This window comes from Rhamphochromis sp. 'chilingali', assembly GCF_963969265.1.
Source record: "Rhamphochromis sp. 'chilingali' genome assembly, chromosome: 1".
In the NCBI taxonomy this organism is placed as follows: Eukaryota; Metazoa; Chordata; class Actinopteri; order Cichliformes; family Cichlidae; genus Rhamphochromis; species Rhamphochromis sp. 'chilingali'.
In genome coordinates this window covers 25,427,773-25,454,174 of record NC_137929.1, presented here as the reverse complement: position 1 = coordinate 25,454,174, position 26,402 = coordinate 25,427,773, and the positions used below count along the sequence as shown (strand labels likewise).

General features: G+C 40.8%; 2 protein-coding genes and 2 long non-coding RNA genes across 6 annotated transcripts; 2 read left to right on the top strand and 2 right to left on the bottom strand.

Moving 5' to 3' along the window:
- Positions 1-2,039: 2,039 nt before the first annotated feature.
- Positions 2,040-2,994, top strand: LOC308403396 (single-stranded DNA-binding protein 3-like; the record flags this gene model as incomplete). Its single annotated transcript, XM_080892762.1, has 1 exon — positions 2,040-2,994. One exon carries the CDS (start codon positions 2,040-2,042, stop codon positions 2,769-2,771), a length of 732 nt encoding a protein of 243 aa, XP_080748888.1. The 3' UTR covers positions 2,772-2,994.
- A 2,448-nt stretch (positions 2,995-5,442) lies between these two features.
- On the bottom strand, positions 5,443-8,681 carry LOC308403316. 2 transcript variants are annotated; one of them, XR_013972891.1, is made up of 3 exons: positions 8,540-8,681; positions 8,387-8,423; positions 5,443-5,599 (listed from the first exon to the last, which is right to left on the bottom strand). It is a non-coding gene; the product is annotated as an uncharacterized lncRNA (long non-coding RNA). The 2 variants fall into 2 exon arrangements; XR_013972892.1 differs by lacking the exon at positions 5,443-5,599 and adding an exon at positions 7,524-8,034.
- A 5,767-nt stretch (positions 8,682-14,448) lies between these two features.
- LOC308411741 (uncharacterized protein) lies at positions 14,449-16,833 on the bottom strand. Its single transcript, XM_080905756.1, has 4 exons — positions 16,821-16,833; positions 16,468-16,595; positions 16,310-16,363; positions 14,449-16,203 (listed from the first exon to the last, which is right to left on the bottom strand). Exons 2-4 carry the CDS (start codon positions 16,570-16,572, stop codon positions 15,916-15,918), a joined length of 447 nt encoding a protein of 148 aa, XP_080761882.1. The 5' UTR covers positions 16,573-16,595; positions 16,821-16,833; the 3' UTR covers positions 14,449-15,915.
- Positions 16,834-21,188: 4,355 nt separating this feature from the next.
- Positions 21,189-24,577, top strand: LOC308403055. 2 transcript variants are annotated; one of them, XR_013972852.1, is made up of 4 exons: positions 21,189-23,461; positions 23,549-23,684; positions 23,871-23,924; positions 24,082-24,577. It is a non-coding gene; the product is annotated as an uncharacterized lncRNA (long non-coding RNA). The 2 variants fall into 2 exon arrangements; XR_013972853.1 differs by having other exon boundaries at positions 21,189-23,684.
- The last annotated feature ends 1,825 nt before the right edge of the window (positions 24,578-26,402 follow it).

Below are 26,402 nucleotides of genomic sequence, written 5' to 3'. Positions count from 1 at the left end.
GAAGATATGGCTCATCACAAAATTCTTTTATACATCCTTGTGATTACACCTCCCATTTTGCGCAACACACAATAGCACTTCCTGTCCATAAACCTTTAAAAGCACATTTGTCCCTATCAACAGCAGAATTTTACTGTTAAAGTCACATTCAGGAGCAACAAGAGTCAAAATGACTAGTTGTTGTTCTTTGCCTGAAATGTTCTTGGGAAATGTAATGTGAATCTGAACGTAGCCCAAGTTTGGCACATTTTGCCCACCAGATCCTTCAATTTCAAGAAGGGCATGTATCGATGGGATGGGAAAGGTGCATTTTGTGAAAAGACTCAGAAATGATTGTAACTTGTGAGCCTGTGTCCATTATGGATTTGCAGGGCATCCCATCAACAAGTACTTGGTCTTATGAGACCTAGAGGCAAAGATTGAGATTTAGGCTTTCTATGCAGTGAATGGGTATGTGATTTGCATTTCAGGATCACAGCTTAATGTCTTGGGACCGAGGGAATCAGGTTTCAGCTCCTGGGTGTCCCATGACAGGAGCTGCCATTAGTTTAAATAAAACACGATTGTGGCCTGTCGTGCAAAAAAATCAGCCTGTTTCTTTTTCAGCTCTGCATTCTTTACTTGGACAAGTGTGGGATTAGCAGCTCACTGCAATACGATTGTCTTCCCACACTTAAAGTAAAACCATGCCCTGAATGTGCCAGTGTCACGGACCCGGTTCCGGGGACTCGGGGTTCGTGAACAGTGTGGACCTTTATTGTTATTAGTGTATTGGATGTATGTTTGCTGCACTGTGTTCTTGTGTTCAATGCTGGTGTGTGTATGTGTGTGAGGCTGGAGGATGAAGGACAGCCACCTGCAGGCCTGATGGGTGTGGCCCTGCCAGCTGCTGGTCACGCCTAGCTTACCACACACCTGCTTCTGATCAGGATCGTCGGGGGAGCTACTTAACAGAGCGATGGAGCTTCCTCCGGCGCAGGATCGTTGAGTTAGACTCCATGTCAGTGTTTCTAGTGTTGTTAAAGTGTATGCCTGCCGGAGTTGGTGCCATAACGGCTGTGTCTGTGTTTTTCCCCAGGAGGACAGCGGAACACAGGACTGCAAGACACACGGGGTGTGTGAAGGCACAGGGGCAGAGAGCACGGGATACCAGCACTTGGGAGAAGACACGTCACGGGAGTCGAGGGAGCACTTTTGGAGATTTAATGTGTGGTGTACAATTACCTCACTGTAAATAAACCCACTGTTCATTCCATTAAGTCTGCGTTTTGGGTCCTTTCTCCTACATCCCCCACGGTCTGCCCTCCAGACCGTGACAGCCAGGGCGTTTAGTAGCAGCCCTTGGGCGCCTGGTGTTAACAGCTAAAGAATTTTTGGGGTGCATGTTTCTCATGTTTGGTTGTCAGCTATTTGACTTTCAAGCTTGGCAATTTAATTTGGTTTTAGCTTCAGAGATTTGGGTTCAGTACTTACAGGAGGCTCAGTACTTGGGGTGGTGCTCCTTGGCCTTTGTGTTAACTGTTCAACTTCCTTTGAGAACTCTTTGACTTTTTGTTCGAGTTTCACTGTCAGCGGAAGTAGGAGTCGCAAGTGGTACTTGGTCAAAAGTGCACATACTAAAAACTGAGTGTGGATGCGCAGAAGCTTTTGTTGCACCTAAATGTTTTTGCATGCGGTCTAACTTGGCTGAACGCTGATCTTTCCTTTCCTTTCCACCCTTATTTCCTGATCTGGAAATAAGGGTGGAAGAAATCTTTTTTTGATTCGAGCTGGAGACTTATTATCATGCTTTGGTCCCAGAACCAATGGATTGTCTTTGGTTCACGGTTCTTTCCTCTAGTGCATCAGTTTTTTGTTAAGCGGTGTCAGGCCTGACCCAAAAGAAAGGTAGCAACATAAAGTGTCCTTAGATTCCAAGAAAGAAACATACATCCCTTAAAAAAAGTAAATAAAATAAAATACATAAATAAATAAATAATTGGAAATCGTTGTCTCCCACCAAGCACCAAAGAAGCAGGGGGCCCAAGGTAGTATGTTGTATGCCACCTGCCTTTTTCCAGTCTTTCATGTCGCCTCGCTTTGCTGGAGGCCCAAGAGGTCCACCCATCCGGATGGCCAGCCAGCCACCCGGCGGAGGACCAGGTCCTCATCCCATGCTGCCCAACATGGACCCCACACGGCCACAAGGTCATCCTAACTTGGGGCCAATGCAGAGAATGAGTGGCCCTCGAGGAATGGGGCCTATGGGGCCTGGCCCTCAGAACTTTGGTGGTGGGATGAGGCCTCCACACAACACCATGGGTCTTGGCATGCCAGGAGTGAACATGGGCCCAGGAACGGGTCGGCCATGGCCCAATCCCAACAATGCCAACTCTATGCCTTACTCATCACCCTCTCCTGGTGCATACGGGGGGGCATCTGGAGGTGGAGGGCCTCCTGGCACTCCCATCATGCCCAGCCCCGCAGACTCAAACAACTCTGGTGACAATTTATACACCATGATCAACACTGGACCTGGCAACCGAAATAATTTCCCTATGGGCCCAGGCTCTGATGGACCCCTGGGAGCCATGGCTGGGATGGAACCACACCACATGAATGGATCACTAGGTTCTGGTGATATGGATGGAATGAACAAGAATTCCCCAAACAATTTAAGTGGCATTACCAATCCTCCCGGGACCCCGAGGGATGACGGGGAGCTGAGTGGAAACTTCCTCCACTCCTTTCAGAGCGAGAACTACTCTTCAACCATGACGATGAGTGTGTGACCCCCTCCCCCTCTTCACCCTACCCGATTTGCCATCATTCCGAGGATCTGAAGTCACTGTAGGACGTGGCCAAACACATCAGCACCAAATCAGGGACAGGCGCCATTTTGGTTCCACACTAACGCCAGAATGCTGATTGGGGGACAAAAACAAAACAAAAAAATCTAAATGGCTGGCAAACTACTGCTCCTTGCTCAAAATGAAGGACAATTACACGATTTATCACAACCCCTGTGTGAGAAAACCAGCTACTGAAATGCATAAATGACACGTTTTATGTTCTTTGCAGAACCTCCTGACCCCGCTCAGTCCTCTCAGCCTCTTTAATCCTAGTGCGAAGAGAAAAAGGTTGGAAGTTTACCTCTTGTACTTTTTAATGATTGCTTTGTGGTGCAAGATGTGCAGGAAATATCTGCTTTTGTCACTTAAAACACTGGAGAGTTTGCATACGCATTGTGAGCTTGGAAAGTCTCTGTCTTGTCATTTTACTTTTCGCCATGCATACGGTGTCACAGAAATGGGTTGACACAGAACTGAGGATTTGTCTTTTACTCTGTGGCCACCTTTCTGAATAATGTATTACTCTGCCCAATGCCCACCTTTCTATTTAAAGAGTCTTAAAAATGGAAACGATGTGAAAGAATATGGCTTTTATTGTGACAGCCTTTTGCAGCGGTGTTGTTACAGTGTCACATTGATCCAGATTGATCAGTCTCTCAAGCCCTTTTCAGACATGGGATTTTTAACATTGCCGCCTTCATCAGTCCCTCAAAGCGATGGCATTCTGTTAGGCTTTGGTCACTTTTACATCAGTGTTCCTCGCAGCTTTATTCAGACGTAACCATGACAGTTGCAAAGAGAGCCACGGTATGTGAGATATTCACCATATGTGCAAAAGAATTGTCGCATTCGTGGCAGTGAGCATTAGGCATCTAGTGAAGTGTAGCCACACTGTTGAACGTTTAACTCGATGTGACATTTTTACCAAGATCAGGGTCTGTGTGAGTGAGTGTGTGTGTGCGTGCATGTGCGCGAGTGTGTGCATTCTGCCACAGCTGCCCCTGCCTTTTGAACACAGACTCTCTCTTCTGCATGGGGAATATGCACTGCATTAGAGAGCGACGTTTTCACCTTACTGAAAATGAAAAATAGCTTCCGATGAGACAAAACGTCACGTCATATTTTATTGCTGTTTGGGGCAATCTCTACATCAAAGATGGACGAGAGATATGGGCAGTCATAATCCTGTGCATCGGTTAATGCATTCAGACATGTGCCAAGTTGAAAGTGCTAGGTCGGACCTAGTTCGAGATTTCCGTCGCAATCTTTGCAGAAAAGTGACCGGGGCGAAGCCGACGCGTTCGCGGGTGCTTAATGGAAAAGGACTGCATGTCTGAAAGGGGCTTTGTTGTTGACAGTTCGCTACTCTGCCACTCTTGGCTGTTTAAACAGCTGGACTGCTGCCGCGTGCTGTCAAGGGAAGCCAGACTTTGGCACAAAAAGTGAGTGCATGAGTGCTGAGAATCTGTGTACAACATACTACCTAGTGCTGCTCTTCTCTATGTGGACACCTGCTTTAAGATGTGGTGTATATCTCTTTACCTGCCTGTGCTTAACACTCTGTGCGCTTCATCGTCATAGCCTTCTGTGTTACTTCCTATTTGGTTGATGGATATATGGATGAGTTGCCCATTTTAATCTCTCACACATACTGGTTAATACTTCCTTCCTGTATCACTGGTCGTCCCTTTGGTCCTGCCCGTCTCTTGCCCATCCGCATATTTTTTTATATTTTGATACAAACTTTGACTACATATATTGCCCAGTTATTCAGTTAGTCAAAGCTTTCTAAACAGATTCTAGTAGGCACCATTATAAACTTAGCCACAGTCTTGTAAATGTGATGAGAATTTTTGTTTCATTTTTTTCCCTGTGAACATTATGCATTATACACATCTGTCCTATGTTGCCTTTATTTGCTGATATTTTTTTTTTATTTCAAATTGAGGAAAGATTGCTTGTTAATATAATTTTACAATAACTTAAAAAAAAAGAAGAAAAAAAAAAAAAGAAAGACCAGCCAGGATATTCTTCACAGAATACATGAACTCTGTGCCTCAACAGGACGGAAACTTCTACGACAGCTTGTTGCTCGGTGTAGACAGATGCGCCTGAGCTTGGACTTCCTGTCAGCAGTGTTATGGTGCATTCATGGTACATGGGTAAACTCAATACTCAAAAAAGTAACACTTAAAATAAAATTAAAATAAAATACAATTGGCCATAAAATAACCCTGGGCTACACAAATACATGAAATCTATGGAAAGAGTTAATATAGGAAACTAGAAAAACTAGGAAAGTAGATGTAAAAATAGACGGAGCATGATGCTAATGAAAGTACATCACAGACAAAAACTGAAAGCATTTCTCCAGTTACCGTCAAACACCAGTTATCAGGCTTTCTTAACAAAGGTGTCTCTGCCAGTGACACGCAGATGTGGTTAACCCAATTCAATGCAAAAATATGAATGCTGCACCATACAAATAAATGAATAAATGATCAAAACATTCTCAATTCAATTCAATTCAATGCAATTTTATTTATATAGCGCCAAATCACAACAAAAGTCGCCTCAAGGCGCTTCATAGATACAGAGAAAAGCCCAACAATCATATGACCCCTTATGAGCCAGCACTTTGGCGACAGTGGGAGGGAAAAACTCCCTTTTAACAGGAAGAAACCTCCAGCAGAACCAGGCTCAGGGAGGGGCGGGGCCATCTGCTGCGACCGGTTGGGGTGAGAGAAGGAAGACAGGATAAAGACATGCTGTGGAAGAGAGACAGAGGTTAATAACTGATATGATTCAATGCAGAGAGGTCTGTTAATACATAATGAGTGAGAAAGGTGACTGGAAAGGAAAAACTCAATGCATCATGGGAATCCCCCGGCAGCCTACGTCTATTGCAGCATAACTAAGGGAGGATTCAGGGTCACCTGGTCCAGCCCTAACTATATGCTTTAGCAAAAAGGAAAGTTTTATGCCTAATCTTGAAAGTAGAGATAGTGTCTGTCTCCTGAATCCAAACTGGAAGCTGGTTCCACAGAAGAGGGGCCTGAAAACTGAAGGCTCTGCCTCCCATCCTACTTTTAAATACTCTAGGAACAACAAGTAGGCCTGCAGAGCGAGAGCGAAGTGCTCTAATAGGGTGATATGGTACTACAAGGTCATTAAGATAAGATGGGGCCTGATTATTTAAGACCTTGCACGTGAGGAGCAAAAATGACTCCAAGGTTCCTCACAGCGTTACTGGAGGCCAAGGTAATGCCATCCAGAGTAAGAATCTGGTTAGATACCATATTTCTAAGCTTTTCAGGGCCGAGTACAATAACCTCAGTTTTATCTGAATTAAGAAGCAGAAAGTTAGCGGCCATCCAGGTCTTTATGTCTTTAAGACATTCCTGCAGTTTAACTAATTGGTGTGTGTTATCTGGCTTCATAGATAGATAGAGCTGGGTGTCATCTGCATAGCAGTGAAAATGTATGCTATGTCTTCTAATGATGCTGCCTAGGGGAAGCATGTATAATGTAAACAGAATTGGTCCTAGCACTGAACCCTGTGGAACTCCATAATTAACCTCAGTGTATGAAGAGGACTCTCCATTTACATGTACAAATTGGAGTCTATTAGATAGATATGATACAAACCACTGCAGTGCAGTACCTGTAATACCTACAGCATGTTCTAATCGCTCTAATAGGATATTATGGTCGACAGTATCGAATGCTGCGCTAAGGTCTAGCAGGACAAGCACAGAGATGAGTCCACTGTCAGAGGCCATAAGAAGATCATTTGTAACCTTCACTAAAGCTGTTTCTGTGCTGTGATGAGCTCTGAAACCTGACTGAAACTCTTCAAATAAGCCATTCCTCTGCAGATGATCAGTTAGCTGTTTGACAACTACTCTTTCAAGGATTTTTGATATGAAAGGAAGGTTGGAGATTGGCCTATAATTAGCTAAGACTGCTGGGTCTAGAGATGGCTTTTTGAGGTTTAACTACAGCTAGCTTGAAGGCCTGTGGTACATAGCAGATTATTAGAGATAAGTTGATCATATTTAAGATCGAAGAATTAATTAATGGCAGGACTTCTTTGAGCAGTTTTGTAGGAATGGGGTCTAAAAGACACGTTGATGGTTTGGAGGAAGTAATTGTTGAAGTTAACTCAGAAAGATCAATTGGAGAAAAAGAGTCTAACTTAACATCAATGGTACTAAGAGTAGCTGTAGATAATATTACATCTGTGGGATGATTATTGGTAATTTTTTCTCTAATGATAAAAATTTTGTTTGTGAAGAAGTTCATGAAGTCATTACTAGTTAACGTTAAAGGGATGGTTGGCTCAAAAGAGCTCTGACTGTTTGTCAGCCTGGCTACAGTGCTGAAGAGAAACCTGGGGTTGTTCTTATTTTCTTCAATCAGTGATGAATAGTAAGATGTTCTGCTTGCAGAGGGCTTTCTTATAAAGCAGCAAACTATTTCTCCAGGCTAAATGATGATCCTCTAAATTTGTGACACGCCATTTCCTCTCCAGCTTACGAGTCACAACAACAACAACGTTAACAACAACGTTAACAACAACGTTAACAACAACGTTAACAACAACGTTAACAACAACAACAACAACAACAACAACAACAACAATAAAGATTATGATAATAAACTTTATTAAATAAGACATTTTCTGTTGAAGGCATAGTTGTAGTTCACACGAATGTGAGCAGGTCATTAATCTGTCATCATGTTACTGAAGAAAAGAAACAGTAACAGTAGTAGTGAAACTAAAGTTAACCAAAGCTGTACTATATGAAATGAAAACTAACCACAGATACAATAGATGCATTATTTAAGAAAATTGAAATGACTGACATGGAATTTACAATTCAGCTTGCTTTTCCTTGAGGACTTCAATAGTTTTTTTCAGTTGTCCCAGTTTCATTTCACTTTCCTCTATTTTCTCACCCAACCCCTTATTCTCCCTGTCAGTGTTAGCTTTAAATTCCTTCACTTAATTCTTATAGCACCATAAGTGGGATTAATTCATGAAAACCAGGTTGATGTTCTCCAGAAATGTGTTAACTAGAGGAAAACCATCAGGTAAAGCTTTCACAGATTTCTTCATCAGTGCGATCAATGGGTCCATAAGGCTCAAGTATTCACTCAACTGTTCGGAACCAAAGTTCACTCGTTCCTCATGCTCAGCCTGATGGGATCAAATTTAACAGTTTCATATTACATGAAGACAGTTCACTATGTTATAACATTATATTTGGTCACATATATCCACAGTTTGAAATGTTTTAATATCTATAAAAGTAAATGTGAAGTATTTGTAAAAACCATGTTATAGTGAGTTATTTACCAGTGATGTCAAAAGAAGCTGATGAATGAAGAAATGAAGATATCGCAAAGTTCTTTTATGCATGCTTGTGGTTACAGCTCAGTTTTTTGCACAACTGTTTGTGTGTGTGTGTGTGTGTGTGTGTGCATGCGTGTGCGCACGTGTGGTTGGGTATGCTGCAGTGTGGTCTGTGTGCAGAGGCATTAGCACTTACCTCCTCAGGCTTTCATTTTTGTTTCGCAGATATTTGCCTGTTTCACATGAAAATGCCAAGGTGACAACCAGAGGGGGAAAAAAGTAAATAAGACATACAACAAATAAACGTACTGTTTAAACATTTCAAATGTGCACAAACAATTCTGCTCACCTTTTACATAATTTGTCAATAGGTTGGATGACAGCTGCGAATGATGCATAAAAGAAAAATAAAGTTTTTGTATGTCAACATCAGTCAGGCACAGGGTTTGATGAGGGGAGAAAACTAGTATGCTGATCATTCAGAGTCTTGCAAAGACTTGAGTGATGGGCAGGTCTTCTACAGCAACACAAGGGAAGACACCAGCCTCCCCCACAGCCACGCCACAGACCAGGCTGCGACACAATGAGAAACTGTACTTATTGCTGGTTTCACTTTCCTGTAAACAAACCACATTTATGGAAAAAAGATTCACAAAGGTGATGATTTATGGCCTTGGCAACTCCCATTGTGTGAGTGCTTCTTTCTCCAGTTCTAGTATAACTATGAGAAAATGGTCTGACTATAGATGTGTACTCTGTAAGTCAACAGCAAAACTGAGTTGGTCTGTACATGCCTTACAAGGGTGTAACACAGCATGGAAGCCTACAGGCATTCATGGACCAAGAATAACTAGTGTCGTGGAAAATTTAACAATAACCTGCAACACACCCAGCGAGCTTAATTTGAAGTGGGTTTAATAAACACATTGCAATGTGGAGAGAGCATCCCAGTGAAACACCAGGACCATCTCCGGATTGTGGCCACCGCCCTTACATCTTATATACAGAGACACAGACAAAGAACATTCCACAAACTCTCACATGTTGGCCCCTTTCACGGGGGGCTATACCTCCTCCCTCACAGAGAGAATTATGACCTTGTTTTCTGCTTGGCCGTCACATAAGGATTTACATCCCTGATAAGGAGAAGGAGTCCCACTATCTGTTCAATGTCACCCATTACAATGGCCTCACTGTGTTAACTTTCCACATGCGTGTAAACTAGTGACAGGAGTGCTCTTACTATAGTAAAGTGAGAAAGTGATATTACTATAACTAATGTGATATGATTAAATATGTGATTAATACATGAGAAAAGAAATCTGCCACTACATTCCACCCTTTGTGATACCACAATTAAGAATTAAAAATAATTAATTAAGAATCACATAAAAACACATGGAGATTTCTTTTCGAACTACTGAACATCAGCACCATTGTGTACTCAAAGAATTCACAATGTCCATCTTCCCTAAAGTCAGAAGGAAGCAACAAATTCACATTTTATGGTCACCTTCTCTCCATCTGAGTCTCCACCCTTTGTTCGAAGGATGGCAGTTATATCATAAAAGAAAACACAATATGAGATCATATAAGAAATGAAACAGTGTTTGTTTTTCATCTGCAAAGAAAACTTCAACCTCGGTTACATCAAGCTGCTCTTTCATAAGAACCCGTTGTTAAGATAAGGAAGTTTTTAGGTGTGTGATATATTTTCCCACTTTATCATTAAATCTCCCAATTTATTAACTGTTTCTGTAAAAGACCCTCTTCCCCAGTGTTATTAGGGATTGAGGCACACATGCCTCACCAAACATCACACACTCCTTTATGCCATTTGCTTTGCCCTGTCCAGATGTTTGCCATCAAGGACAGTGAATATGTCTGAACCTGTAGGTAAATTAATACCACAAACATATACTAACACTGATGTTAGTGCTTCTCGAGTTTTAAAGTAAAACCCAAAAGTAGCCATGAATTTCCACACAGCCAACATATATCAAACACTTCTGAGCTACATTTTACAACAGAATTATAGCTCTTTCCTCTCTGTCTATGCAGTGTACTGTACTCTTTACTACTGTAGGGCCATCAGCCAGTTTAAAAGGTGTAAACCCTCTCCAAGGCATTTACAATTATCTTTACTGTGCCCACATCAGTGATTGGGGAAACCAAAACAACCACATTTAATTCTCAAAGAACAACTTCCTTCTTTAGGTGCTTCCAGCATGTTTGAGGTCTGTCAAAATCCCTCAATGAAATGTGATGAACCCCAAATCCTATCTCTACGGTGTCAAATGTGTCAAAATTGAGTACACATGTCAAAAGAACTCACAACTGTTGTTACTATGTTTACTCAGACAATGAGGGCCTAATGCACTTACACATCAGGAACTGACATGCTAGATAATCAATCTACCTACCCTACAAAATGTGCACAAGTTGCTGTAAAACTTGCATGCTATAATTACTCCAATCACTTTTACTCATGCTCAGGACTCTAACAGAGTTTGTGATGCTCGGAGAGTCATGTAAATGCATATCATTTATAAAATGATTATTAACGTCACCCCAACGACCTCCGTAACTTAAAAACATACTAAGCTTTCCAGGGAAACTGATTGGCTGTTTAAGTAGGTGTGATCTGCATTCATTCGCTGATCCCTCTCGGGTGGCACAGAGCCTGCTCTGCAGTCGTTGAGTTGGAGCTTGGCACGCCCTTGTTGGAGGAGGGCGCTCTTTTCACCCCTCACCCTCTCGTTCCAACGCAGCTTTATGGTTATTGCTGTGGTTCTGGAATCTTCTCATGATGACTAGTAGGGCCCCAAACCGCACGACCTTTGACCTCAACCACTGCCTGGGCTGTCAGCTCTGCTATGAATGGTCCCTGCTTCTCGCTGGGTCTCTGAAGACTTCTGATCAGCACCCAGTCTCAGTCAGGAGATTCCACCCTTGGGACAATTTCTTCCAGCAATACTCTGGCTGCTGCACCTGTATTTTTTGCTAGGAGGAAAAACTTCTATTTGAAAACTTCTCCTTTTGACGCATGGTCTCTCCCATGAGTCAACTCATCAGAACCAGGAGAATAACAAAAAGGAAAAGGTTAGTTACACAAATTCTCAGACAACATCATGGCTTCTCCTCCGGAGTAATTTCGCTTCAGCCCTGTAAACCCTGTGTTAAAGACTAACATCAGCATTAATGTCATGGTAAGTGGGTCTAACTCTTGGCTCTGCCTGGAGCCTGCATCCACACCACAATTACCTAGAAACCAAAATCGGTGAGTAAATATGAACTTCACACTTACAAACAACTGTAGGTTATGAGAGTAATAAGGCATCCAACACCACAGACAAAAGTGTGCCATATGCAGTTTATTTCCCCAAATCATTAAAACACTACTGTTACCATAATTTGCCTAAACCATGGATCATCCCATGTGTTTAATTAAAACTACTGTAACCAGTAACTTATCTTAAGTAATGTCACTCACTTGTTTTCACACTTTGAGCTCAACACCTTAAAATGAATAATGATATGATAATGAGCCCCACACTAAGATGTTCTGTAATCACTGCACAACCGTCTTCATTTCACTCATGTCTGCCTGTGTGATGCCAGAACCCTTAGAGAGGGAAAAAAAACATTAGCCAGCGGTTTGTCCTGGCAGGTCGGGCCTGGATCAACAGATTCCAGAGGTGTTGCTGTAAATCATGTGGTCAACCCTCCTTGTCTGTGAAAGGAGTGATACTGATTTTAACACAGTATGTGTTTCACATTGAATACACATTTTCCTCCTGCAGCATTTAACATTTGCCAACAATACAGCGTGTTACTGTAACCAACAAGCAGCCAGGAAAACACAGTTTTCTCCACACAAAATCAGTAACACAGAAAAGTGCTATCTAAAGGGTTAGGTCTGCAAGGCCCGCCCAGACTCATGTGGACCTCCAGTCTCCCCTCCTCTGGTCTCTGTCATCCTCCTGCTCCTGCAAAAACAAGCAAACGCAAACACACACATCCACCCTTTTTTCACTGTTTAGGGTTTATTAGGCATTAGCATTGATTAATCCTAAAATAGTTATCGTCTTCTCAATTTCAAGTCAGTCACACTTAGTCCACATCATCAGTCCAGTCCCAGTCCATTCATATGTATTTATACCAATCACATGCATTTATCCAGTCACATGCAATCGTACCAATCATTGCTGATAGTGGAAAACCGCGCATGAATCTAAATAATGGTATAATGGTAAATAAATAAAGCTTTGCCTTTTGTCTTTCAATCTTTTCAGTCTCTGTCTTTGCCATTTCAACTCCTAGTATGGCAAATGTGAAACTCAGACAGTCTTCTCAAGTCCGTTCACACATAGTGATGTCGCAGGTGAACCTCCCAGCTTGTGATCAGGAGTGCATGCTTCCATGGTATTTATACATGCTGCTGAACCCTTTAAGGTTTAGGGTTTAGGCCAGTGTTCGAAGCTTGTTCCTCAGGTTAAGATGTACATGGAGTGAAGCTGTGTAAAATTCAGCCAAAACATGGGCTGGGTGTGGTTCCAATTATGTTAAGCTATCATTTTGCTCCGGCCGCTGAGCTTGTGGAGGACGTTGATCCAATTCCGTAGCCACCTGTACTAACACACTAAGACATATTTAATGTCATTTTCATCACTACTTATTAACACTTTCCCTCTCTTATTCTTCTGTCCACATTTTAACACATCTCTTTCCATCACTCTTGGTTATACACCACCCACAGCACTTCTTACACACACACACACACACACACACACACACACACACACACACACACACACACACACACACACACACACACACACACACACACACACACACACACTTTTGTTCTTATCACCAAAAATGCACATTTTGACTATTGTGAAACTAGAGGCTTTTTCGCACTGCAGTAAATGTTTCAGGGAATTCACCTGGTTCATTGTTATTTTAATAACAGCCATGCTCGGATTCACCGGCACTGAAAAATGTTCCACTCTGTCAGAAAGCTAAATACTGGAATTGAACCTTTATCAACTTCAGTATAAATCCAAAAGAAGAGGTCAAATAAAAACACTCTGATACGTGGCAATAAAATCAGTTTACCAGGTGTAAAAATAAAATAAGTGACGTGTACAAAAAGGCTTGAGGTGCTGCACCCAGAGAGACTGCAGCCACTGATTCTGCGTCGTCTGTGTGCACATGCCAGCGAGCTCACCTAGAGCAGGAAATGACTTGTATTGTATTATGTCATGTGAGGATGAAATCACTAGAGCCAAAGTCCAACGGTCATTCACCCACTAAGGCTGGCACCGGAGTCAAACCAAAACAAAGACACATATTAAGAATCCAAAATCACGACGCGAACGACGGCGAACCCCACGTCCAGAGTGCGTTTCACTGAAAGTATTTTGGGGACGTGGCTGTCAATCAACTTTTGAAGTCTGATCATGTCAAGTCAGAATTTCACTGTTTACATGAACAGAAAAGAAATGTAAGAAATCAGCTTTCAGAGCAACAGGTCAGCTTTGAAAGATTCAATATTAGCAGGGGGAGGAAATTTTGGAGAATAGAATAGAATAGAATGCTATTATTGTCACTATACAGTTGTACAATGAGATACAGAGCATCTGCAAAGCAGTGCAAATAATATATAAAAGGTCCAAATAAAAAAAGTAAATATGTAAATAGTGTTATGTAGGAGCTCAGGTCTGTCTGCCGACCACCAGATACTGAACGCGACACATGGAGTAGTGTGACTTTGTTTTGTTTTGAGAAAAAGGGCATCCAGAGGATAAATGGTTGAGTTTGTGTGAGTGTGTGCACACCGTGCAAGCGCACAGCAGGTGGGGGCAACTGCAGATTTGGTGCGTGGAAAGGTGCACAGTTATTTGAAAGCACCTCCACAGTTAACGTGGCAGAGCGCTGGTGCAGAAAGGGTTCAATTGGAAACGCTGTCACCCATTCATAAGGTGACGTGTGACTGAGAGCGAGAGCAGCATCGAGAATCAGAGGTGAGGATAGAAAGGGCTCGGCGAGGAAGGAAGCCGACGGTTGACAAGTTGTAATGAGTGAAACTTCCTTTAGAGAAGAAGCGAGTCAGACTGAAACCGGTCAGGAACCAATGATCTGCTGCCTTCAGTCTGCAGTTCAATGAACAGTGACTGCTAGCAGCCACATGTCTTTCACAATTCACGCTACAAATCACACACACACACACACACACACACACACACACACACACACACACACACACACACACACACACACACACACACACACACACACACACAGAGTTTTCTTTACTGCATTCCTCAGTTTTTACTCACTTCATGTATTCTTTCCCATATTTCTGAAAGAAGAAAGAGATCACACAATCAAAACCTGGATTTGCCCGGACCACCAGTAGGTAAATGGACTGGTTCTTATATAGCGCTCTTCTACTCATCTGAGCACTCAAACTTGTGCATTCACCCATTCACATGAAAGTTCTCATAAAACTGTCAGTCACAATGGTGGAGGGGTGACCTGATTTAGATGCTGTGATGGGACTTCAAGAAAAGTGAATATAAATGAATGTCCCAAAAACCCAGCAAATTGGGGCATTGTTGTAAAAATTATGCCAATGTCACTTTTTACCTGGTTCAAATTCAAAGTACACATTAAGTCAAGTAGACTCAAAATGCCTGGATGTGCTCTTGCTCTGCTTCTATCAAGAGTGCATCAGTAGTGAGTTCTGTGTACTTGGTGCAGCCAAGTATCCTAAAATGCATTCTGTCTGGAACAAAATAAGACATTACTTATTTGCAAAAGTCCTCCAAGGTTTTTGGACGTCTCCATTCCCGCTGGTTTAACAGACAATTGTCAGCTGACCAGGGCGCTGAGGCTTGCCAGCGAGAACGCCTGACTTGCACATCGCTTTCAAAATCAGTCATGGCCATTGATCACCAACCATTGATCGAAGATTGATCAATGGCCATGAGTACCATTCACAGAGATTTGGGGAATGGCTGCAATCACAGCATCATTTACGCGAAAAGGGAAAGACTATCTGAATTGAGTAGGAGACCTAAGGGTACATCTTTCATCATCTTACAATGCTGTGATTGCAGCCATTCGCTAACTCTCTGTGACTGGTACTCAGAGCCACTATTGACACGCAGATGTGGTTAGCCCAATTCAATGCAAAAATACGAATGCTGCAAATTACCATAAAAAATAAATGAATAAATCATCAACAACAACAACTACAACAACAACTACAACTACAACTACAACAACTACAACTACTACAACTACTTCTTTCTGGTGAGGGCATACTTGCATTTCACAAGAATGTGAGCAGGTTATTAATCTGTCATCTTATTGCTGAAGAATAGAAACAATAACAGTAGTAGGTAAATGTCTTTATTGTGTGGCAGTTTGCAGTTTACATAAACATTGTTTCCACTTTTATATCTAAGTTATGGCAGAAAAACAAGTACCAACTGGAAATGTATTCTTAAAAGTTGTCATCAGCACATATGAGTCTGCGCACAATGGTAGCTGATAGTGAAATGTTTTTTTTTTTTATATCAGATAGTAAAGAAGAATGACAGCTCTAAAAAAAGTTAAACTGAAGTTAAGAGAAGCTGTACTATATGAAATAGAAACTAACCACAGATATAAAAGATGCATTATTAGAGAAAAATGAAATGACTGACATGGGATTTACAATTCAGCTTGCATTTCCTCGAGGACTTCAATCATTCTTTTCAGTTGTCCCAGTTTCTTTTCAGTTTCCTCTGTTTTCTCACCCAACTCCTCATTCTCCCTGTCAATGTTAGCCTTACTTTCCTTGACGGAATTCTTAATGTTCTCCATAAATGTATCAACTCGAGGAAAACCATCAGGTAAAACTTTTGCAGATTTCTTCACCAGTGCGATCAACTGGTCCATAAGGCTCAAGTATTCACTCAACAGTTCAGAACCAAAGTTCACTCTTTCCACACGCTCAGCCTGATGGGATAAAATGTAACAGTTTCATATTACATGAATGCAGTTTACTATGTTGTAACGTTATATTTGGTCATATATGTCCGCAGTTCTCTGAACATGTACTGACCTTCAGTCTGTCCGTCTCTTGTTTTATGTTCTGATAGTTTTCTTTGAGTTGTTTCTGAAAATCCAGCATATACAGTTATTAAAAGAATTTAAATTACACCAGCAACTTTGTTTGTGGTGACTCGCAAAATTACTGAAGCATAAGAAAAAACAATTTACCAGCTGGTCCTTGTCTATCAGTGCACTTGAAAGGCAAACCAGAGACAGCAGCGTGAAGATGAGGAACAAGCCTTTGGTGGTGCTGCAAACAGTCACTGATGCCATTGCTGTTCTTAGCAACTCTGTCTCTAAGTCAAAGTTGTACAGCGTTAAAATTTGAATGGAAGGTTTACAAACTGCAGCTGACTGTCTTCATTATCCAGTGGAGTTATCATTCAAAAAAGTGCAACTTTAAGGATTCACAAAGAATCACAACTGAAAAACTCAAATTACAAATCAATCTGAAACATTTTAATTTCTATATAAAAAAAAATGTGAAGTCTGTATAAACCATGTTACAGTGATTTACTTACCTGTGATGTCAAAAGAAGCTGATGAATGAAGAAATGAAAATACGGCACATCACAAAGTTCTTTTATACATGCTTTTGGTTACACCTCCCATTTTGCGCAACTGTTTGTGTGTGTGTGTGTGTGTGTGTGTGTGTGTGTGTGTGTGTGTGTGTGTGTGTGTGTCACTGTCAGTGGAAAAAGTGGCATAATGGGTATCACACATCCTGTGTGTTGCATTCTTTCATTTCATGAGAAACTTTACTTATTGCTTGTTTCATTTTCCTGTAAACAAACTATTTACAAGAAAACAAGATTCACAAAGGTGAGGATTTATGGCCTTGGCAACTCTCATTGTGTGAGTGCTTGTTTCTTTTGCTCTCCTCCACTCGTTGCCATCTGGTGTGAGTGTGGCTGTGAATGACAGGTGTAGCAGCCCTTGGCATCAAGAACAATAGAAGAGTCTCTAACGGGTGCAGCCATTTATTTCCTCACCAAACACGGCTCATTCTCTGGACATCGTTGAGCACCGTGAAAACTATAAAATAAGAAAAAATTGATACCTGTACAGTCCCCTTGAACCTTAGCAATAAGCAATATTAACAAATGCGCTTCAATTCGATCAGGTATATTAAAACAAAACAAAACAAGTAATTCTGAGATTTACAGTCACTGCTTAAATAAAACTAAATAAAGGCTGTTTAAAAGTGTCAATGTGTTTCACAGTTCAGCTGGATAAAATATAACATCAGATCACATTGCATCACATACCTCAGTCCACTTGCCAAGGGTGCAAACTCCCGTGAACACGTAAACATTCGTCCCGTTTCTCATGGGGCGCTGCTAGCTTGAGCGACACACATGTCTAAGTTAAAAAATAGCACATGGATGCATGTAACATAAGTACAGAACGAGAAAGTTTTCACGTATCTCATGATACAAATGCAGTAACATACCTTACGTTAGAAACAAACTTAACACTGAAATTGATTAAAATATTATTGCAACTTACATGGACTTTATACAGCTTATGACTGTGCATGACAGACTGCTCTATACAGTTTACTGAGTGCATCCGTCATTAATGCTACTGTGCACAAAGCTCCCCCGTAATGATAATTTATGGTACAGACCAGCAGTTCATTACAGCAGGTTTGGCTGCATTTGAGGTCCTGTTTCTGTTCCTGATAGGTTCCCAACATCCCTGCCTTTGATCAGATCATTACCCTCTGTGTATTTACCCATATGGAAAAGAAATAGTAAAAACTTATAAAAGACTTGCATAAGATGTGGCCTACTTCATATAGTGAATCATATAAGGCTTTTTATGATTTACTCATGAAAGTGGCCACTTTCTCATTACTTTCATATATTGTTTTTGTAAGTATCCAAAACATACAACTTTCATTTATATAATTTTTCAAGGGATCTTATATCTGTTTTCACTCTTGTATGCTTTTCATACAAGTTTCACACAAGACAGATACAAACTTTATGACTGTTTCTACAGTCAGACTGACACATTGCCAGAGCGTACAGATAATCATATAGACTATTTTCACAGCTAGTAGCAAATCAAGGTCTTCACTCCAGTTAAATGATTCCTACACCTGTTCCTCTCTTGTCCTCTGTCCTAGAAAACCCTCGGTGTTCCAGCTGTTACCTCCTCACTGTCTCCTCTTGATTCATACCTTGGAAAAGGAAAATTCTACCTCAGATTCCCTCACCTGTTCAACTTGATACCTGAAAGGAATTTTCTGGACCACTTACCACTTCACTGATTAATCCTCTACCTTTGCACACAGGGACACATTTGATCAACTGACTCATTTAGTTTTGTTAATAAAAACTGTAAATCTGTACTTAGCCTTAGCCTTTGTGCTTTTGGGGCTCCAGTTCTAGTGTAATTCTGGTAAAATGGCCTGACTAAAGATGTGTACTCTGTAAGTCAACAGCAAAACTGAGTTGGTCTGTACATGCCTTACAAGGTTGTAACACAGCATGCAAGCCTACATGCATTCATGGACCAAGACTAGCGTAAAAACTGCACCTCTAACTGAGTGCTTGTATTGAAGTAGTCAGATAAACAAAGATCACAGAATACTGACTGAGATCACAAGAGGGCGCCAAACCATAAGAAACAAACAAACATTAGACACATTCAACTTATACACGATGATGTTTGAAGTTTCTCATGCATCCAAAAGCCAAGATTTTTATTATCTTTAACTTTCTTAATACAGGATGCAGAACAGTGAAAATTTGACACTAATGCTGTGAGTGCCTCTGGGTGTGAGGAACAATGTAAACTTTACTAAACTAAAGCATTATTTATTTTTAGTAGTTGTAGTTATCAGCACTATACTAATTTAATAATCATTAACGCCTGACTTGCACATTGCTTTCAAAATCAGTCATACTCATTGATCAACAACCATTGATCAAAGACCACTGATCAATGGTCATGAGTACCATTCACAGATATTTGGAGAATGGCTGCAATCACAGCATCATTTACGTGAAAAGGGAAAGACTATCTGAAATGAGTAGGAGACCTAATGGTACATCTTTCTTCATCTTACAATGCTGTGATTGTAGCCATACGCCAACTCTCTGTGACTGGTACTCAGGGCCATTGATCAGTGGTCTTTGGTGGTTTATGCCAATTTGCATATTAATGATCAAGGAACTGACCTCAGAGCCCATTGTTCATTCAGTGGGCTGGTTTCAGTTATTGTGCAAATGTACTGTTTATAAGGTTGGGGAAAGTCACTTGGATAAGTGAGAAAACGTTTCACCCACTGAAAACCCTGCATCCAGATGAACAGAATCAACCTTTTGGGAAAAATAAAGCAGTTTAGTAAAAGACAACAGTTTTTCTTAGGATACCAAACATAATATGTGCATATGGTGTAATACCCTCTATTTCACCATCTACATTCCCCTGTTTTATGATTTAATGTATTATTTAATGCCTTTTTTAAAAGCAGAAAAGATGTTTCTCAATATGTCTACATCACTTTCAATAGAATCAATAATTTTATTTTTCTTCTATAACCCCAAACTTCATGTACTGGATCCCCACAGCGAAATTATGACATCAGGGACAGAGAATTCGTGGCAATCAAACTGGCACTGGAGGAGTGGTGTCACTGGCTTGAGTGAGCAGAGCAGCTCTTCACCATGTGGACCGACCACAAGAACATGGTTTATCTACCTTCAGCCAAGAGATAAATGCTCGCCAAACCTGCTGGTCTCTGTTTTTTGGTTGATTCTATTTCATTCTCTCTTATCACACCAACTATAGGAATGCAAAAGCTGAGTCTTTTTCTCTCCAGTTTTCCCAGATTACAGATTGGTTAATTTTTCATGTGTCTGAGCGAACACACAAACTCCCTGAGCATCCCTTGGACCACTGTGAGCGACATCAGACGTGTGCACTGTGGTCACGCCGGCATCAAATCCATCCAAGCTACATGGTTTATTAAAATAATCAAATTACAGCATTTACATTTATGTTAGACTACTTTTGATTAACTGCTTTAGCCCACTTACAATGAAAATTTAAAAAAATCTTGTTCATGACCTGTGTAGTATGTTAACACTATTGGAAGTTAAAATAAGAGAGTCTGTAACTCTCTCTCTGCAAAATACAGTATATAATGACCAATGTTGGGCAATTAATTATATAGTTACTTCTTCAAAAAAGTAACTGAGTTAAGCAAACACACAAGATTTTTGCAGCTGTTTACCTTAAAATGTAGCCAAGGCGTTTTTAAAAAAAAAATAAACATTTCAAACTATTTATTAAAAAAAAAAAAAAACGCCTTGGGACCGCTCTGGCCTTTGTCTCCTGTCGTCACTGGAGGTTCCGAGGGATCCGTCCAGCCACGCCGCCGCCCGCAGCGCCACCGTCTCTGGCTTCCTCGTCTGGCCCAGCCTCCGAGTCTTCATCCTCGTCTGGCCCAGCCTCAGTGTCTTCAGTCTCGTCTGGTCCAGCCTCTGAGCCTTCAGCCTCGCCTGCAGCAGCCTCCGTGCCTTCACCCTCGCCTGGTCCAGCTTCTGCCTCTGCGTCGCCTGGTCCATCCTCTATGTCTGGGTCTGCAGTTAACCGGCTACGTACCAGGCTATTGGTCGGGCACTATGGCCGTCGGGGACGGCCCCCAGACCCCCTTCGCCTGAGTCGCCGCCGTTGCCGTCCGCACGGTTGCCGTCCGCACGGTCGGCCCCCTGGACTGCTTCCACATCACCGCCGTTGCCGTCCGCATCCCCATGCATAGAGCATGGGGATGCCCTGACAGAGCATACTTAAGAATCTCTTGAAAGTCATGGCATTTAATATCAAATATAACAAAACATTAATTTCTTCTGAAATGAAAGCAGGACAAAAATCACTGGTGATTTGATTTAAACTTGTAAAAAGTAACATTGCACTTGTTAAGCTTTTGTAAGGTTGGAAGTTCACAAAAACAAAAGCAAAAGCAAGGAAAACAGGGCTATTCACACACACACACACACACACACACACACACACACACACACACACACACACACACACACACACACACACACACACACACACACACACACACACACAGGTGGGAGGTGGTTCTGGTAATAATGCGGGCAGCAGAATTTTGAACCAGTTGAAGCTTATGGAGGGATTTTTGGGGGAGACCATGCAAGAGAGAAGTATAATAGTCAATACAAGAGGTAACGAGACTATGGACATGAATGGACGTAGATGGGGTAGAAAGAGAAGGATGTAATCGGTTAATGTTGCGTAGAGGGAAATAGGCAGAACGGGTGAGATTATTGATCTGAGATTTTATAGGATAGTGAACTGTCTAGGATGACTCCAAGGCTCTTAACCTGAGGTAAAGGGAAAACTGTGGAGCTATGGATGGTGAGTGAGAAATGATTTGCCTTCAGTAGGTAGGATTTAGTGCCACTAAGGACGATTTCAGTTTTATCCTAATTAAGCTTCAGAAAATTAGAGGTGAACCAGCATTTTAATTGAGGTAGGTATTCTGTAAGAGAAAAAGGTGCGAGGGAGGAATATAGATATAAGAGATATAACTAGGTGTCATCTGCAAAATAGTTGACAAGACAAGACAAGAAACTCACAGTAAACAAGAAAGCACGACTATGGTTAGTGTTAAAATGAAAATGTTTGTCACGGTCCCCGTGTCTCTCTGGTTGGCCCACGCTGGCTACAGGTTTTGTTGTTGTTAGTTTTAGTTTTTTGTCTCTCCTCCTCCTCTCTGCCTGGGTGGAGCTCATTACGGGCTCTCACTCTTGGCCCACGCACCCCTGTGGATGGTGTCCACCTGCGGCTGATCTGGCTGATTTCCCCAGCTGCTATTTAAGGCAGTGGCACAGAGCAGCTCACCGCTGGAACGTCGAACCACCTGAGTTCGTGCTCGCGGCATATTCAAAGAAGAATCGCTTACACGTGTTTTATGTTGTGGAACTAACCTTTGACCTTCTGTCTGTAGATTCTGGACCGAATCACCGGACCTGTCCAAGTGGGGCAGTGTGTGGAGTGTTGGGGCGAGTGCGGCTGAAGAGGAGTGCGTGTGTGCGGAGGAGCGGTGGCGGTGACTGAGTGGAAGAGGAAGCGTGTGTGTGGATTCCCCCCCCCTTCTCTCCCTGGAGCCCTGGACCCCCTCCCAACTCACTGTACATATATTTTGCACTAAGGTGATCCCTATTGTAAATAAATCCCCTTTTTGTTTCCTTGAAAGAACTGTCTGCGCGTGGGTCCGTTCAGTAGCCATGACAATGTTGACAAACCCACTGTGCTTATAAAAAAATTAAACAAAACAGATTAAAGGAATGTGAACCGTTCTATTAAGAATTCAAGGTAAATAATGGCATGGCATGTGCTAAACGTAGTGTAAATAGGCAAATGGTAAAAAAACAAAAAAACTAAACAAAAAAAAGATTTGGTTAAAATGCTGTTTTAAAACTCAATGTCAACCAGTTTCACTCGGTTGAGAACGCAACCTTTTGTCAATCCGGTGAAATTCAAAATATACATCATGTGGCTAACAATTACAATGGCACAATTTTCTGTTTGTCACAATGTGACAGCTCAAACACTCACTATGTGTTAATAGACCTCTCTGCATAAAATCATACTTGTTATTAATGTCTGTCGCTCTTCCACAGCCGGTCTTTTATCCTGTCTTCCTTCTCTCTCCTGAACCAGTCGCAGCAGATGGCCCCGCCCCTCCCTGAGCCTGGTTCTGCTGGAGGTTTCTTCCTGTTAAAAGGGAGTTTTTCCTTCCCACTGTCGCCAAAGTGCTTGCTCATAGGAAGTCATATGGTCGACCTTACAATATAAAGCACCTTGAGGCGACAGTTTTTGTGATTTGGTGATATATAATTGAATTGAACTTATTTTGTTTTTTACCATAAATGAAGTTTGTGTTTTACTGTAAAACAAAAGTGAATATTGCCACTTCTAGAAATCAGAGGCACACAGACACACCCACAGACAAGCCAAGTCACGCACAGGTAAGCTGTGTCATGGGGGAGGGGACACTGAAGAATATAAAGCATTTTGTGGTGTGAGCCCTTCATATTATCATTCATTAGTTCTCCTGTAGCAAGTTAAAAAAAACCAAACTGGAACACTGTACTATAAGAGGATATTGCAGGTATTTTTATACAATTTTCACTCAAATTAAAACTTGCAATTTTCTTACTTAAACGTTTAAATTTACTTCATGCTCTGTTTTCTTCAGAAGAGTGATGACAACTGTGAATTTATCCAGAAGCAAAGGAGTGAGTGGTGTCACAACCACCAGGGGTTTATTCATCATATTCACCCTGTTGGTTCTGGTCAACCTTTCAAGTTCACTGATAAAGAAGGACCAACTGGTAAAATGATTGTTATATATACACACACACACACACACACACACACACACACACACACACACACACACACACACACACACACACACACACACACACACACCAGTTGTAGTTTTACTTTTACCAGTTTGCCTTTGGCACACATGTTTCACATGGCTGCTTGAGGACATTCTCTATCTGGATTTGCAGGAAGGACTGAAAGAAAACATTCAGAAATTACAACAAGCAGCAGTGACAAGGAAGGTGAGTCTGTCTCTGTCCATGTTGTTAGCGTGAATGAGTAATGTGAAATATCTATCACTGCTAATATAAATATTTATAAATTTATTAAACAACCAAAACCAAAAAAAGAATATAAAAGTATTTTTACACATTTGTTTTACTTTATTTTCTCCTCCAGGATAATCTCAAATTAGACATATTCTATATTCCACTATTCTATGATGATTATATGCGCTTACTGGACATTTTCTATGAAACTCTAAATACAACAAGTGAACATTATTCACCACTGCTGGATTTAATTGATGACGTGAAAACATTCCTGAAAGCCACCAAGAAGTACATAGACAAATACCTTGAGATGACAGCTGGAGAAATCCAGGACTATGAAGAGAAACTAAATGTTGTGATGGAGCGGCTAACACACGTAGAGAAACATAAAGATGAATTGTAACACATTAGTCTGCATATGTCTCTAATACTCTTTGTATTGTGTTTGTAAAACTTCTCTTTTATACCATGCAGTTTCAGTTTGATGTTTTTCCCTTATGAGTCCCAGTGATATTTTAAATTGCTGAGTAAATCTAACTGTAAACTTACGTTTGACCTGAAAAAATAACTTTTCAAATTTCTCTTTTTCATTATTTTCATTAAAAAAAAGTTGTAATGCAAGTACAAGCCACTGATCATGGGGATTTTGCATGTGAAGTAATTGACAATTATTAATGATTTATATGAAGAAACACTTTAATGTGAATAAAAACTTAATAAAACTGTTATCATTGCCTTTTTTTCTTTTTTTTTTGCAATTTTTATTTTTAAAATTCAGAAGAAAGTACAAGAACTGTGGCTGATTGGTATCCAGTGTTTTCTCACTGCCAAAAATCTAAATTCTGTAACCAAACAGCTCTTACACTGTTTTTGGCTAACTAGATTATACACACTATATTTTATATATCCTTTCTTTCCTTGCCATTCTGAAATAAAAGGGCCAGGCTATGTTTTCTGGTTATACCTCAATAATGTGATGAGGATACAATGAGCTATCTGGTCAAGTTCCCTTCAATGCTGCTGAACTAAAAGCACAGGAATATTCTAGTCCGAATCTGTGATTTATTTGGAAACATCAACCACCAAACACGTATATTTTGTTTGTCAAGTAAAATTAGTAATACTGATGATTTGTTATAAATGCCTATTTTTACAAACTGTGAAATTCACAAGGAAGGATGACTGTGGCTCGCTGATGAAATTGGCCATGTGTAACCCTATAATACATACAATCAATATCAAAGGATGACATATTTTAGAAACAATGAAACAAATGGATGTAAAAAGCACACTGCAAATAAAGGTCTGAAAGGGTCTGAATTGTACTTCTTATACTTTTGTTTTTAGTGTTTGCATCAAATTATGAACACTGTTACCAGGTTATAAGTATATTGCTTCATGCTTATGTTGCTCAATATATGTAATGTCGATTTTAGTGTTGAGATATACTATTGATTATATGAGAATGATGTGATGAATACTAAACGAAAACCAAAAAGTTTAATCATTGGAGAACTGGTTTTATGAACTGGTCTCATTTTTAACAAAAGTGATGCTGGCTCTAACATTGGATTACGTTCGCTTTCCGTTCATTTGTATATTCTGTTTTAATGTCTAAAAACACAGTTCTTTGTCTTTATAAGTAGCTCATGTGTTAAACAAACCCAGTCTCAGGGCAGTTTGTAAAATAATCCCAGGAAAGCCATCTAGATTTTCCTGTTCATGTACACAAACGGTCGATAGTTTTTTCTTGAAATGATGCTGAGTTACATGCTTAACCACATTCTTATCCTTTTTCTGCCACGCTTCTGTCGTGGCTGTTGTTAAAGGTGACGTATGTGGAATATCCTTTGACTGTTTAAAAGTCAGAACTGATGGGCCTTAATTTCCATAAAGTGGATCATATTACATGAAAGTGAAAGAGCACTTAAAGTATCTGTAACGTGTGAGTCCATTGTGTTTTCAGTCTACACCTGTATAGTGCAACAGCTCTTTCTCCTTTCACCAGCCAGGTAAGATCAGCCAAAACTATACCATAAGATGGTTTATAGTTAATATGTTTTATACAATATATAATAATAACATAACAACAGGAAGCATACATTTAATTCTTCATTTATTCATTTCATTTATTTTCTGTCATTTTCTCTCCAGAAGTTTTTATTTCACCAGTGATGGCGGCAGCAGGCGTCTCCAAAAGCAGAGGACTGACTGGTGTCAGAAACACCAAAGCTGTAATCATCTTATTGCTGCTGTCCCTGGTCTATGCGTCAAATTCACAGACAACTGAGGAATATTTGAATGTAACACTATAAGTCACTATAAACTTATCAAAGTCTGGATGTTTTTTCTTCACTTACAGTTGTTAATATGCAGTTCTTAAGCAACTGATGCATTCTACTTTTGCAAATTACAGAAAATCAAGGCAGTCTCAAGAGAAGCTGATGA